The sequence below is a fragment of the Hevea brasiliensis genome, chromosome 5 (genome assembly GCF_030052815.1).
Source record: "Hevea brasiliensis isolate MT/VB/25A 57/8 chromosome 5, ASM3005281v1, whole genome shotgun sequence".
NCBI lineage: Eukaryota > Viridiplantae > Streptophyta > Magnoliopsida > Malpighiales > Euphorbiaceae > Hevea > Hevea brasiliensis.
The window spans coordinates 109,023,506-109,040,834 of record NC_079497.1 but is presented as its reverse complement, the minus strand read 5'-3'; the positions used below and the strand labels follow the sequence as shown (position 1 = coordinate 109,040,834).

General features: G+C 26.3%; 1 protein-coding gene across 3 annotated transcripts; it reads left to right on the top strand.

Moving 5' to 3' along the window:
- Window positions 1-13,474: 13,474 nt before the first annotated feature.
- Window positions 13,475-15,967, top strand: LOC110637238 (nudix hydrolase 26, chloroplastic-like). 3 transcript variants are annotated; one of them, XM_058147391.1, is made up of 4 exons: window positions 13,475-13,738; window positions 13,801-14,009; window positions 14,491-14,583; window positions 14,913-15,011. In XM_058147391.1, the coding sequence occupies exons 1-4, from the start codon at window positions 13,729-13,731 to the stop codon at window positions 14,955-14,957; spliced, it is 357 nt and encodes a 118-aa protein (XP_058003374.1). In that variant the 5' UTR covers window positions 13,475-13,728; the 3' UTR covers window positions 14,958-15,011. The 3 variants fall into 3 exon arrangements, with proteins under 3 accessions (XP_058003374.1, XP_058003375.1, XP_058003373.1); XM_058147392.1 differs by having other exon boundaries at window positions 13,481-13,738; window positions 15,002-15,025; XM_058147390.1 differs by lacking the exon at window positions 14,913-15,011 and adding an exon at window positions 15,676-15,967 and having other exon boundaries at window positions 13,505-13,738.
- The last annotated feature ends 1,362 nt before the right edge of the window (window positions 15,968-17,329 follow it).

Here is a 17,329-nt window from a genome sequence, read left to right as displayed (position 1 = left end):
AACCATAATAGATATGAATGCAAAACCAATTGGAAAAGATTCATAAGATTCTGAAGTTAATTTTAGACACTAGATTTACACAAAAATATTAAGAAACAAGGGAGATATGGGCTCCACAAGTCAGATATCCTGCAAATCAGATTTTACAGGAACCCTAACTTCAAACAGCCATAACTTACAAAATATTAAAGCTTTTTTAGTGATTCTTGAGCCTAAAATTAATGAAATTTCGTGTAGAATATGAATATAATTTTTACAAATTTTTTACAGATTCAGAAAATAAAGAAAAATAATAAAAATACGAGAGACAGAAACTAAACATGTGCAGAGTTGTGTATCCCCTCAAATTAAACATGATTATATGATCTATATGAACATATAAAATAAATTGAAGACAAAGAGCATAGAATTAAAATATTGTATGACATAGATCTTGAAAAGAAAATAATAAAAACTGACCTTCCAGAAATCTTGTATGAAAATCTTCTTGAAGAAAAGAAAAAATAAGGAAGAACTCCAATAGCTTGAATATCTCTAAATTTCTTATAGCTCTGAATTTTCTCTTCCTTTTTCCTCCTCTTCCCTTCTTCCCTTCTTCCCTTCTCTAGTAGGGTATTTATAGGGTTTTGGGAGAGATGTGTGATAGGATTTGGAGTTTTTGGTGATAAAGTTTAGATGACTTAAACAACTACGATTGCAGAATTCGAATAAGACTGGAATATTGGTGAGGTGTTCAACTAATAGGAAGACAGGAAAAAATGGAAGGCGGAGTGTGGTAGGGTTTGGAGTCCTAGTGTGATAAAGTTCAGATAACTTAAATAACTATGATTGATGAATTTGGATGAGACTGGAATATGGGTGAGGTGTTCCAACCAATAGAAAGAGAGGGAAAGAGGGTGACACCAATAGGGAGTGAGGAAGAGAGTGGGGCCAAGAAGGAGAGAGATATTTTGTTATTTTAATTTTCAGAAAATAATTAAATGGGTCCCATTTAAAATTTCTAGGCTTTATTAGGCCCATGGAACCCAATTAAACTTAATTAGATCCATTTAAGAACTAACCATATTAAATTTAAACAAAATAAAATTTTATTTAAATTTAATTAAATTAATTTCCCCAAAACTTTATTATTATTATTATTATTATTATTATTATTATTATTATTATTATTATTATTTCAAGATCATCCCACGGAATTAATAATTCAGCTCCATGTCTCCAATTACATCTTACAGTCATATAATTTTTCATCATTGGGTTTCCCACGGCCTCAATGCACATATTCATTACAAAATAAGGGCCTACACCTGTCACCACCGATAAGGCTGTTGTAATTGAAATGTGTTTCCTTCTGTTTTCAGAGCTATTGTTTCATTGCATCCAGCTAGTTCCATTGACCTAGATGCTGTAGCTTTCTTTTCAGCAAATGAGATAATTTTGTTTATAAGTAGGGGCGTTCGGTTCCAGTTTAGTCTGGGATTTGCCTAGTATGACTGTGCACGGTTCTTGAGAGAACTGAACTGAACTGAAAAACCGTATCAAACCGACAAGAACCGTACCGAACCGAATTTATTTTGATACTTTAGTTTGGTTCTGGTTCTTTACTAAAAACCGAACCAAGAACTGAATTTATATATATGCTTTTCTATGTTTTTTATTTTAAATGTATTATATGCTTTCAATATAATTATATATACTTATGTATGTATATATAATTATAAATTAAATATAACTTAATATTACATTTCATTTTTCTATATTTTTTTAATAATTTTAGTTATAAATACATTAAATTACTTTATCATTCTTAATTACAAATATATTATTATCTTATATATATATATATATATATATATATATATATATATATATTAATTCTTAATTATATTTGTTTCTTATAGTTAAATATTATATGATTAATAAATAGTTAAAATGTATATTATATGATATATTTATATATTATATAATATATTTAATCCTAAGTAATATATGCACCTCAATTAAATATTATATAATTTAGATATAGCTAAAAGATATATTATATGATATATTATGTATTAATAACTCAATTCAAAATTTAAATGCTAATTCAAGTATGACTTTTTAAGAAAATAATTACATAAAATTATTTTAAGAATCAATAACTGAACTGAAATCGTATCGAATCAAACCAGAATAAAAAAACCGAGAACTGTACCAAACTGAAACCGAAACAATAAAGAATCGAATATGAACCGTACAAAAATTTTGAAATTCCGGTTCGATTTCGGTTCCTAAGCAAATCCCAAAATGAACTGGAACTGAACACCCCTACTGCCTAGGAACCGAAACTGAACCAGAATTTTGAAAATTTGGTACAGTTCCGGTTCGGTTCTTCATTGTTTTGATTTCAGTTCGGTACAGTTTTTCGGTTCCGATTCGGTTCGGTACGATTTAAGTTCGATTATCGGTTCTTAAAATAATTTTATATAATTATTTACTTAAAAAGTCATATTTGAATTAGCATTAAAGTTTTGAATTGAGTTATTAATATATAATATATCATATAATATATCTTTTAGCTATACCTAAATTATATAATCTTTAATATAAGGTGCATATATAATTTAAGATTAAATATATAATATAATATAATAGTATAAGTATAACATATAATATACATTTTAACTATTTATTTGTCACAACCCAACCTATGGGCCGGACTGGCACTAGGACCTGGGCCGGCATAAAGCCCCCAAGGCCCATAGTAGGCCTTATTATTCTCAACCCATAACCAAGCTCACAGTTTAGGCCCAATATGCATATAAAATAATTTAAATTAAACTGTTATAATTTTATTTCGGGCCAACTTAGTCCAGTAATTATCAGAAACTAAAATTAGGGGAGCCCAGCTCAACCCTGTTACATCATTTACAACTATTTAAAGCTCATAAAAAAATTTTATTTGTTAATACAAAACTTAAACTCATGCAGTTCCTAACAAGATTAATGCTACTACTAGTACATGCAGAGTTCTAAATTACAAATGTATATAATAATAATACAGTTAAGAAATTTTTTTATTTTTTATAACCTGTGAGGGAAGGAACAGGTTATTCCTAGTCTGGAAAAATATGGTGAACAAGAATGAGCGTTCGACTCAGAGAGTAAAATATCAATTTTAACCATAATCTCTATAGCTATCTAAACAATAAAAGAAATCCATCAATAAAAGGCATAAAATTCAGTACATAAAACAGTAATGGTAGAGTGTTGCTAGCAATCACCTTGAAATCAACACCACGCTTTTGCTGCTTTTTTGAGGAAGCCTTAGTTTTTGCCATTTTCACTAAAAAAACAACACAGAAAGAAAAAAAAATAATGAAAATATTGAATTTAATTCATAAAATTTATGCAATGCCATTAATTAAAAAGCTCACGCTAGCTTTAGCTAAGCCTTGTCTCCATGCCATAACCAAACAGAAAATCTCGAGAGAGTGAGGGAGATGATATACATTCAACACAAATAATAAAAGTAGAGAGAAATTAGCCTACCAAATATCTTTTATTAACAAAAATCCGAAGGTTAAATCTTAAATTGATTAGGAAAATACTATTTAACATAGAATAACTTAATTAACTAATTTTAATTTAAATAGGATTATTAGCTTGATAAAAACTCTCATCACTTCCGGACTGCTGAAAGTGTAATTGGAAACGTCTTCACCAGCTGCCACTGGGAAATACAAATATATATATATATATATATATATATATATATATTTCTCTTTTAATGGTATTTACTTTAATATTTTATTTAAATTTCTATTAATATTCAATTTTATATTATTTTCTTATTTTTTATAATAAAATTAATGAATGATTAATATCATTATTTTAGTTAATATAAATCATTTCACAATGCTTTTGTTATTACTTACGCATCATTTATATTTTTATTAATATTTAATATTTAATTATTTTTTTGATATTTTTATAATATAATTAATAAACGATTGAAATAAAATTTTATTTTTCACATATTAATTTAATATTATTAATTTTATGCTTTTTTAGTTATTTTTGATATTTTTATTGTAATATATTTATATATATATAATTTATTAATTATTACTTTTTTTAATACTATTATATTACTGTTTTATATTCCGTATGAATTAAAAGAATAAAATAATAAATTATATTTAGTGGTCATTGATTATTGAATAGCCAAACTTTCAATGCAAAAGTTAATGGTATAAAGTTTTCAAATTAAAATTATTTAATGATTGAATTAAATTTATTTTGAATTTTTTTTCATCATTTTTCCTATAAATAGTCAGTATTTTGTGCCATTTGTAAATTACCAAGCCTTTTTCTATCATTTAATGCTTTCAAATTGTTTTTTGATTTGTTATATTTTTTATTATTTTTATTCAAATTTTTTACTCTCATTCTTAAAATTTGTTTATATATACAAAGATGAGTTTCTAATTTTGATGCTTCATATATTTCCTTTTATCTTTATTTTTTTTATTTGTCTTTGTTATTGATCGTTATGATGGCACTTTTATATTTTATTTAACAGTCTTTATTTATTTATTTTTATGAGTGATGACATATTTTAATTATACTAATTTTTTTAAATGTGTATTGTACATTTTCTTCACTCGTTGTATGTATCCGTAATTTAATATTTTTATATATAATTTTTTATAGAATATATTGATTATTATTATAATAATATAATAATTTTTTATTTTCATGACATATGTATTGTACGTGCATTTATAATTTTTAGAATAAATTAATAAAAATAAAAGTATATCATTGAAAATAAAAATTTATAGAAGAGAAATTTATTATAAAAAAAATTATAATTTTATAATTGTCAATGTTTTATAAATATATAAATTTAACAATTTATTATTTTATTGGTTCATATATTTTCGTATTAAATTTTTTCAATAATTAAATATTGAGTTTATCAAAATTAATTAACTTTTAGCATTTTATGATTTTTTTTAAATAATTCAATAATTCTATATTAAAAATATGATTCTTAATTTTTTTATATTGTATTCACTATTTACCAAGTTATAATAAGATTATAGTATTAAAAAATTATTATATTTTTTAATATGTACACACATTAATATTTTTAAATTTTTAATAATATACTATTTTAAAATTAAAAAATTAGTATTATAAATTTACTCACCCTATTAATTATATTAATTTTATAATTAAACTCAATATTTTAAATAATATATATTTTAAATAATATATATTTATACATTTAAATTTCTTCTCATATATATAATTTGTTTTATATGCATAATTATATATTATTTAAAAATTTTAGATTCATATGATTTTATTATATATTACATATTATAGTTAAATTTTTTTAAATAAACAAATATTAACTTTTATGCTTTTTTTTCATTGTTATATATAAACTCAAAAATAAATGTATTAACTTACATATTAATCAATAATTAAAAATTTTAGAACTATATTTATAATTAAAAATATAAATTTATTTTATATGTAACATTTTTTAATGAACTCATAATAATTTAAATTAAAAGAAAACTTCAAAAATTAATAAAAGAAATCATATGTTTGGTTGATAAAAATAATTTTTTTTATATAAATTTAAATATTTTTGTATTAAAATATTTTTTCATAAATAATTATAGTTAAGATAGAGATAGTAATCTATTAAGATCAGAGATAGAAATCTATTAAGATTTATTAAAAAAGTTTCACTTATGAACGAAAATCCTGTTGAAACATCAAAAGACTATACTTTTCATGCTTTAAATAAACTAAGAACAGAATTACAGGGCCCTGTCACCACCGATAAGGCTGTTGTAATTGAAATGTTGTTTCCTTCTGTTTTCAGAGCTATTGTTTCATTGCATCCAGCTAGTTCTATTGACCAAGATGTTGTAGCTTTCTTTTCAGCAGATGAGGTAATTTTGTTTATTAGTAGGGGCGTTCGGTTCCAGTTTAGTTTGGGATTTGCCTAGTATGACTGTGCACGGTTCTTGAGAGAACCGAACCGAAAAATCGTATCAAACCGACAAGAACCGTACCGAACTGAATTTATTTTGATACTTTAGTTCGGTTCTGCTTCTTTACTAATAACCGAACCGAAACCGAACCAAGAACCGAATTTATATATATGCTTTTCTATGTTTTTTTTTTAAATGTATTATATGCTTTCAATATAATTATATATACTTATGTGTATGTATATATAATTATAAATTAAATATAACATAATATTACATTTCATTTTTCTATATTTTTTTAATAATTTTAGTAATAAATACATTAAATTACTTTATCATTCTTAATTATAAATATACTATTATCTTATATATATATATATATATATATATTAATTCTTAATTATATTTGTTTCTTATAGTTAAATATTATATGATTAATAACTTAGCCCAGTAATTATCAGAAACTAAAATTAGGAGAGCCCAGCTCAACCCTGTTACATCATTTACAACTATTTAAAACTCATAAAAATTTTTCATTTATTAATACCAAACTTAAATTTATGCAATCCCTAACAGGATTAATGCTACCACTAGTACATGCAGAGTTCTAAATTACAAATTTAGATAATAATAATACAGTTAAGAAATTTTTTTATTTTTTATAACCTGCGAGGAAAGGAACAGGTTATTCTTAAAAATGTCTTCTCCTCTAGCCTGGAAAAATATGGTGAACAGGAGTGAGCGTTCGACTCAGAGAGTAAAATATCAATTTTAACTATAATCTCTATAGCTATCTAAACAATAAAAGAAATCTATTGATAAAAGGCATAAAATTCAATACATAAAACAGGAATGGTAGAGTGTTGCTAGCAATCACCTTGAAATCGACGCCACGCTTTTGCTGCTTTTTTGATGAAGCCTTAGTTTTTGCCATTTTCACTAAAAAAACAACACAAAGAAAAAAAAAATAATAAAAATATTGAATTTAATTCATAAAATTTATGCAATGCCATTAATTAAAAAGCTCATGCTAGCTTTAGCTAAGCCTTGTCTCCATGCCATAACCAAATAGAAAATCTCGAGAGAGTGAGGGAGATGATATACATTCAACACAAAGAATAAAAGTAGAGAGAAATTAGCCTACCAAATATATTTTATTGACAAAAATCCAAAGGTTAAATCTTAAATCGATTAGGAAAATACTATTTAACATAGAATAACTTAATTAACTAATTTTAATTTAAATAGAATTATTAGCTTAATAAAAACTCTCATCACTTTAGGACTGCTGAAAGTGTACTTGGAAACGTCTTCACCAGCTGTCACCGGGAAACACAAATATATATATATATATATATATATATATATATGGTATTTACTTTAATATTTTATTTAAATTTCTATTACTATTCAATTTTATATTATTTTCTTATTTTTTATAATAAAATTAATGAATGATTAATATCATTATTTTAGTTAATATAAATCATTTCACAATGCTTTTGTTATTACTTACGCATCATTTATATTTTTATTAATTTTTAATTTTTAATTATTTTTTGATATTTTTATAATATAATTAATAAACGATTGAAATAAAATTTTATTTTTCACATATTAATTTAATATTATTAATTTTATGCTTTTTTAGTTATTTTTGATATTTTTATTGTAATATATATATATATATATATATATAATTTATTAATTATTACTTTTTTTAATACTATTATATTAATGTTTTATGTTTCGTATGAATTAAAAGAATAAAATAATAAATTATATTTAGTGGTCATTGATTGTTGAATAGCCAAACTTTCAATGCAAAAGTTAATGGTATAAAGTTTTCAAATTAAAATTATTTAATGATTGAATTAAATTTATTTTAAATTTTTTTTCATCATTTTTCCTATAAATAGTCAGGATTTTGTGCCATTTGTAAATTACCAAGCTTTTTTCTATCATTTAATGCTTTCAAATTGTTTTTTGATTTGTTATATTTTTTATTATTTTTATTCAAATTTTTTACTCTCATTCTTAAAATTTGTTTATATATAAAAAGATGAGTTTCCAATTTTGATTCTTCATATATTTCCTTTTATCTTTATTTTTTTTATTTGCCTTTGTTATTGATCGTTATGATGGCACTTTTATATTTTATTTAATAGTCTTTATTTATTTATTTTTATGAGTGATGACATATTTTAATTATACTATTTTTTTTAATAACAATTTACATTAGATTCTAACTCTAGCCTCCTAAAGGGTTAAGATTTCTAATTAGTTACAACCACCTAATGGTCTAAGTATTCTAACATGATCCAAACACTTCATAACACTTCTTGAATTAAAAGAACACAGAAAAATAGATCAAATATCAATTAAAACCCAAGAAAATACAAGAACATGCATAAATATACAATTTCCAAATTCTGGCAGATTAATGGTAGCAAGAAATCCGATTTTTTAAAAATAGTTATACATGTCTAAAAATCATAAAAAAATTACAGAAGACAGCCTACATATCATACAAGATCATAAAATTTATAAATCAAACAAAACCCTAGCCGAATGGTCTACATAAATCGTAACTTTTCTAAGTAACAGAATCGTACTACTTTTTTGTAAAATTCATAACTCATTAACCATAATAGATATGAATGCAAAACCAATTGAAAAAGATTCATAAGATTCTGAAGTTAATTTTAGACACTAGATTTATACAAAAATATTAAGAAACAAGGGAGATATAGGCTCCACAAGTCAGATATCCTGCAAATCAGATTTTACAGGAACCCTAACTTCAAACAGTCATAACTTACAAAATATTAAAGCTTTTTTAGTGATTCTTGAGCCTAAAATTAATGGAATTTCGTGTAGAATATGAATATAATTTTTACAAATTTTTTACAGATTCAGAAAATAAAGAAAAATAATAAAAATACGAGAGACAGAAACTAAACATGTGCAGAGTTGTGTATCTCCTCAAATTAAACATGATTATATGATCTATATGAACATATAAAATAAATTGAAGACAAAGAGCATAGAATTAAAATATTGTATGGCATAGATCTTGAAAAGAAAATAATAAAAACTGACCTTCCAGAAATCTTGTATGAAAATCTTCTTGAAGAAAGGAAAAAATAAGGAAGAACTCCAAGAGTTTGAATATCTCTAAATTTCCTATAGCTCTGAATTTTCTCTTCCTTTTTCATCCTCTTCCATTATTCCCTTCTTCCCTTCTCTAGTAGGGTATTTATAGGGTTTTGGGAGAGATGTGTGATAGGATTTGGAGTTTTTGGTGATATAGTTTAGATGACTTAAACAACTACGATTGCAGAATTCGAATAAGACTGGAATATTGGTGAGGTGTTCAACTAATAGGAAGACAGGAAAAAATGGAAGGCGGAGTGTGGTAGGGTTTGGAGTCCTAGTGTGATAAAGTTCAGATAAATGATTATGATTGATGAATTTGGATGAGACTGGAATATGGGTGAGGTGTTCCAACCAATAGAAAGAGAGGGAAAGAGGGTGACACCAATAGGGAGTGAGGAAGAGAGTGGGGCCAAGAAGGAGAGAGATATTTTGTTATTTTAATTTTCAGAAAATAATTAAATGGGTCCCATTTAAAATTCCTAGGCTTTCTTAGGCCCATGGAACCCAATTAAACTTAATTAGATCCATTTAAGAACTACCCATATTAAATTTAAACAAAATAAAATTTTATTTAAATTTAATTAAATTAATTTCCCCAAAACTTTATTATTATTATTATTATTATTATTATTATTATTATTATTATTATTATTATTATTATTTCAAGATCATCCCACGGAATTAATAATTCAGCTCCATGCCTCCAATTACATCTTACAGTTATATAATTTTTCATCATCGGGTTTCCCACGGTCTCAATACACATACTCATCACAAAATAAGGGTCTACACCTGTCACCACCGATAAGGCTGTTGTAATTGAAATGTTGTTTCCTTCTGTTTTCAGAACTATTGTTTCATTGCATCCAGCTAGTTCCAGTGACCTAGATGTCAGAGCTTTCTTTTCAAAGAAATGAGGTAATTTTGTTTATAAGTAGGGGTGTTCGGTTCCAGTTTAGTTTGGGATTTGCCTAGTATGACTGTGCACGGTTCTTGAGAGAACCGAACCGAACTGAAAAACCGTATCAAACCAGCAAGAACCGTACCGAACCGAATTTATTTTGATACTTTAGTTCGGTTCTAGTTCTTTACTAATAACCGAACCAAGAACCGAATTTATATATATGCTTTTCTATGTTTTTTTTTTAAATGTATTATATGCTTTCAATATAATTATATATACTTATGTATGTATATATAATTATAAATTAAATATAACTTAATATTACATTTCATTTTTCTATATTTTTTTAATAATTTTAGTTATAAATACATTAAATTACTTTATCATTCTTAATTATAAATATACTATTATCTTTTATATATATATATATATATATATATATATATATATATTAATTCTTAATTATATTTGTTTCTTATAGTTAAATATTATATGATTAATAAATAGTTAAAATGTATATTATATGATATATTTATATATTATATAATATATTTAATCCTAAGTTATATATGCACCTCATAATTAAATATTATATAATTTAGATATAGCTAAAAGATATATTATATGATATATTATGTATTAATAACTCAATTCAAAACTTAAATGCTAATTCAAGTATGACTTTTTAAGAAAATAATTACATAAAATTATTTTAAGAACCGAGAACTGAACTGGAATCGTACCGAATCAAACCGGAATCAAAAAACCGAGAACTGTACCAAACTGAAACCGAAACAATAAAGAATCGAATATGAACCGTACCAAAATTTCGAAATTTCGGTTCGATTTCGGTTTCTAGGCAAATCCCGAAATAAACTGAATCAACACTTTATCGCTTAGGAACCAAATCGAACTAATTTTGAAAATTTGGTACGATTCGCTCGTTCTTCATTGTTTTGATTTGATTCAGATGCTTTTTCTGCCCGATTCGTTTGATTTGATTTCAGTTCGGTTATCGGTTCTTAAAATAATTTTATATAATTATTTCCTTAAAAAGTCATACTTGAATTAGCATTTAAGTTTTGAATTGAGTTATTAATATATAATATATCATATAATATATCTTTTAGCTATACCTAAATTATATAATCTTTAATATAAGGTGCATATATAATTTAAGATTAAATATATTATATAATATAATAGTATAAGTATATCATATAATATACATTTTAACTATTTATTTGTCACGACCCAACCTATGGGCCGGACCGGCACTAGGACCTGGGCCGGCATAAAGCCCCCAAGGCCCGTAGTAAGCCTTACTGTTCTCAACCCATGACCAAGCCCACAATTTAGGCCCAATATGCATATAAAATAATTTAAATTAAACTGTTATAATTTTATTTCGGGCCAACTTAGCCCAGTAATTATCAGAAACTAAAATTAGGGGAGCCCAGCTCAACCCTGTTACATCATTTACAACTATTTAAAACTCATAAAAAAATTTTATTTGTTAATACAAAACTTAAACTCATGCAGTCCCTAACTAGATTAATGCTACTATTAGTACATGCAGAGTTCTAAATTACAAATGTATATAATAATAATACAGTTAAGAAATTTTTTTATTTTTTATAACCTGTGAGGGAAGGAACAGGTTATTCTGAAAAAGGTCTTCTCCTCTAGTCTGGAAAAATATGGTGAACAAGAAAGAGCGTTCGACTCAGAGAGTAAAATATCAATTTTAATCATAATCTCTATAGCTATCTAAACATTAAAAGAAATCCATCAATAAAAGGCATAAAATTCAGTACATAAAACAGTAATGGTAGAGTGTTGCTAGCAATCACCTTGAAATCAACACCACGCTTTTGCTGCTTTTTTGAGGAAGCCTTAGTTTTTGCCATTTTCACTAAAAAAACAACACAGAAAGAAAAAAAAATAATGATAATACTGAATTTAATTCATAAAATTTATGCAATACTATTAATTAAAAAGCTCACGCTAGCTTTAGCTAAGCCTTGTCTCCATGCCATAACCAAACAGAAAATCTCGAGAGAATGAGGGAGATGATATACATTCAACACAAGAATAAAAGTAAAGAGAAATTAGCCTACCAAATATTTTTTATTAACAAAAATCCGAAGGTTAAATCTTAAATCGATTAGGAAAATACTATTTAACATAGAATAACTTAATTAATTAATTTTAATTTAAATAGGATTATTAGCTTAATAAAAACTCTCATCACTTCAGGACTGCTGAAAGTGTAATTGGAAACGTCTTCACCAGCTGCCACTGGGAAATACAAATATATATATATATATTTCTCTTTTAATGGTATTTACTTTAATATTTTATTTAAATTTCTATTAATATTCAATTTTATATTATTTTCTTATTTTTTATAATAAAATTAATGAATGATTAATATCATTATTTTAGTTAATATAAATCATTTCACAATGCTTTTGTTATTACTTACGCATCATTAATATTTTTATTAATATTTAATATTTAATTATTTTTTTGATATTTTTATAATATAATTAATAAACGATTGAAATAAAATTTTATTTTTCACATATTAATTTAATATTATTAATTTTATGCTTTTTTAGTTATTTTTGATATTTTTATTGTAATATATATATAATTTATTAATTATTACTTTTTTTAATACTATTATATTAATGTTTTATGTTCCGTATGAATTAAAAGAATAAAATAATAAATTATATTTAGTGGTCATTGATTATTGAATAGCCAAACTTTCAATGCAAAAGTTAATGGTATAAAGTTTTCAAATTAAAATTATTTAATGATTGAATTAAATTTATTTTGAATTTTTTTTCATCATTTTTCCTATAAATAGTCAGTATTTTGTGCCATTTGTAAATTACCAAGCTTTTTTCTATCATTTAATGCTTTCAAATTATTTTTTGATTTGTTATTTTTTTTATTATTTTTATTCAAATTTTTTACTCTCATTCTTAAAATTTGTTTATATATACAAAGATGAGTTTCTAATTTTGATTCTTCATATATTTCCTTTTATCTTTATTTTTTTTATTTGCCTTTGTTATTGATCGTTATGATGGTACTTTTGTATTTTATTTAATAGTCTTTATTTATTTATTTTTATGAGTGATTACATATTTTAATTATACTATTTTTTTTAAATGTGTGTTGTACATTTTCTTCACTCGTTGTATGTATCCGTAATTTAATATTTTTATATATAATTTTTTATTATTTTTTTATAGAATATATTGATTGTTATTATAATAATATAATAATTTTTTATTTTCATGATATATGTATTGTACGTGCATTTATAATTTTTAGAATAAATTAATAAAAATAAAAATATATCAATAAAAATAAAAAATTATAGAAGAGAAATTTATTATAAAAAAATTATAATTTTATAATTGTCAATATTTTATAAATATATAAATTTAATAATTTATTATTTTATTAATTTATATATTTTCATATTAAATTTTTTTAATAATTAAGTATTGAGTTTATCAAAATTAATTATCTTTTAGCATTTTCTAATTTTTTTAAATAATTCAATAATTCTATATTAAAAATGTGATTCTTAATTTTTCGGAATAGCATAAATTAATAGCAGAGCGCGTGAGAGGAAACCAGATGGTTAATGGCTTTTTCCCAAGTAACTTACCGGAAACTGTAAAAACGACGCATCGCAATGGGGGTCGCATGAGCTTCCACGAAATCCTCAATATTATCGCTTCTCAGGTCGAAGTTGCCCTTCAAAACTTGGCAAATTTGCGGGCGTGCCATTGTTGACGTGGAAGAATAAATCCTCGAAGGTTTCTACTTCGTTATCTCTAACAGCCTTATCGATGGAAACGCCTCCTCAAGGGTACAGAAAGAGTGTTCGAATTTGTCTCGTTAATGCCTCCAAAAAGGTTAGAACTTTAGCGAAATATTGGTGTTTATACAAAGATAATTGTTATTAGGGTTGTTAATTACACGAATTTTGGCTTGATTTGTAGATCATTGAGGATGAACATACCGGACGCATGGCAAAAGAATCAGGTAGATTCATTTATTTTTAGCTTAATTTGAATTGATGAGAAATGCAATGGGGTAATGTTTTGAAGAATTGAATTCGAAACTGTCTGATTAAAGGATTTGCTAGTTAATTTGACAGCATTTTTATGAGTTGTTCATGGCTTTATCAGAGGGTGAGAGGTTTGAGGGGTGGGTTTTATGATTGATGCTTGCTTAATGCAGTAATGCTCAGTGAATTGGTGCTGTTAACATTTTGTCACTGACCATTATAATTTTTGAGACTAGATGCCCTACAAGAAAGTGTTCTGTTAATGTTAGAATAGAAAAGGTTTTATATTGCATTTGTTTCATGAATCATGAGTCTGTGTTTTACAGGGTGGTGCCGATGAATGGGAGGACCTTAGATTTGCAGCAATGAGAGAACTAAGGGAAGAAACAGGAGTTACTTCAGCTGAGTTTCTTGCAGAGGTAGGGTTGTTTTTTATGAATGTTGATTATCTTACTTGCACGCTTTTGGGGCATTTATGAATTGGAAGACGTGCTCTGCTGCATATATCACTAAACTCATTTACAGGGTGGTTTATTTGTTGCCTGATATGGTGCTTGTCTCCAGTTGTAGCCTGTCTACCTGTTACAAAACTTTGCGTATTTTTAAAATTTATGTAATCCCTTTGCGATTTACCCTAAAGATAGTTCAGTGATTTCTCATGTTGAACTAATTGCTGAGGTAGAGCTGTTCTGTCCATACTGCTTCAAATCTGCTAGTTATTTTGTTTTGTTAATGAATCAATATTCAGGAGTTAGGAGGGATTTCTGTAGGCACTTTTCCTCTCATGTTCTGAACATTGCCCATATGCTTCTTCAATCAAAATCTTGTAAAATGTAGGTTCCTGATTAAGTTTACTTGTAAAATTATATATTTATTAAATAATATGATATACATCATTATTAGTTATTTTACATATAACAATAATAGCTAAACAAAATTTTATCAAACACTTAAAATACATTAACTATAATCAACCAATAACAATCAGCAAAAGCTATTAATTATCTATTATTTATTATCAATCATCAATTATATTCAACAGTTAAATTAAATAAACTCTTGTTGCTAAGAAAAATACTTTTCATCTAAGCCAATTATTTCACACATGATATTATCTTACGTAGCACCTATATATGTATCTGACATTGATGAAAAAGGATTCTAAGAGGGAAGGGAGTCCAGAACGTGCAATTGAGCACATGGTTCAGATTGTGTAGTCATCATGAGCAGCATTTTCTTTTAATTAATTTTTCATGTCCAACTTTCTTCTTTCAATGAGACCCAACACCATCATTCCTCATCATTATACAAAACTTTATGACAACCAATTCTCCATATGCGCATTTTTTTTTATATATATAAAAAGCTTCATTTGTGTAAAGGGTTGAGGTGAATCGTTGGCATTTTTATTTTTTACTGCTTGATTGTGAATCATTTGAAAATCCAACTGCTTGTGATCAAAATTATAATTAAAAACTGCAACACCTAACTACTAGTCACCATAATTGCAGCTTCATGGCATTCAACTGTCCACAGCATTAGGCTTGTACACCATGAATGATGCAGTTCCAGTATAACTGAATGCCAATGCCTTTCCTGCTGACGTTGGTGGGGAGAATGCTATCTGAGATTGTTGCAGAGTAAAACCTATGCAAAAACTTTTCCTGCATAGGTTGCAGAGAAAAATAAGTGAACCAACCACTACTTATGTAAACCAAATTGCAAACCATAAGCAACTTGAACAGTTTTTCAATCATTGACAAGATAAATGGATATGGGTTCACTCCCTTGACCAGAAAGAAATTCAAGACTCTTCTCGAAGATTGACTCATAGTTGCTTTGTTATTTTAGGAAAATTTACAATTTAGTACCTAAGCTTTACCCTGTATTACACTTTAGTCCCTAAATTTTAGAAAATTAATTATTTAATTCATAAATTTTATACTATATTACACTTTAGTCCATAAGATTTTTAAAATTAATTATTCAGTTTCTGAATTTTACACTATATTACATTTTAATTTCTGTAATTTTAATATATTTAACAATTTAATCATTCTTTTAATGGATGAAATTGTTATAAACATTAAAATTATAGAGATTAAATTGTTCTATATATTAAAATTAAATGGACTAAATAATTCATTACTTAAAATCTGAAAACCAAAGTTTAATATAATGCAAAACTCAAGAATTAAATAATTAATTTCTCAAAACCTAAGGACTAAAATGTAATATAGGACAACACCCAAGAACCAAATTATAAATTTTCCATTATTTTATGAAATAGGGAAATGCCAACCAATCAAGCTCATATAAACTCCAATTTTCAATTGCTGGATTTAATAAAACTGTAACCACATAGTGCAGCTCAAAAATCAATTTCACAAGTTGAGAGCTGACATTTGTTCAGGTTCAAGCTTTTGTGGGCTACCCTCAATAACGAGTGAAGAATTCCATCTACCTGATCAATTTTCTTCTTAGCTTATATCAGCGGCAGTAATATATGGAGCAAAAATGTAACACCCCAAAATTTTAAATTTTATGAGCATTTTTTGTATTTTAATTTTATTAAATTTTTGAAATTTTTTTGAGATTTTTCGGATTTTAAAAATCGGGTTCGATTTTTCGAAAATATAAACTTTGATGATTTTTAAAAATTAATTTAAAGACCACGTGGCAAAACTAAAAATATATTTGGAGTCTACGTATTTTTCTGAGTTTTCTGGAATTTTTTCGGAATTTTTGGACCTCGTTTTCGGTCCCGAGGCAGAGTAAAAATTCAAAATTTTGTATTTCGAATCGAACCGGCCGAATCGAACCGGACCGGATCGGACCGGTCGAATCGGACCGGCTCCCTTCCCTTTTTCTTCCCCGCGCGCGTCGTTCCCTCTTCCTTTTCTCTCTCTTTTCTCTCTCCTCCCTCCCCTGCCGCCGGCCAGCCACCTCCCCCTGCCACCCCAGCCGACCGGCGCCGCCACCCAGCCTCCCCAGCCAGCCGGCCGCCGCCCAGAACGGCCGGAAACCGCGCGCGAATTCCCTCCCTCGCGCGGCGTTTCGGCTTCTCCGGCCAAAATCCGGCCGATCCGGCCACCAATTGGACCGGGTCTTGTGTCTAAAATCATCTACTCGGCGAGAGCTTTCCATAGACACCAAGAACGCCGA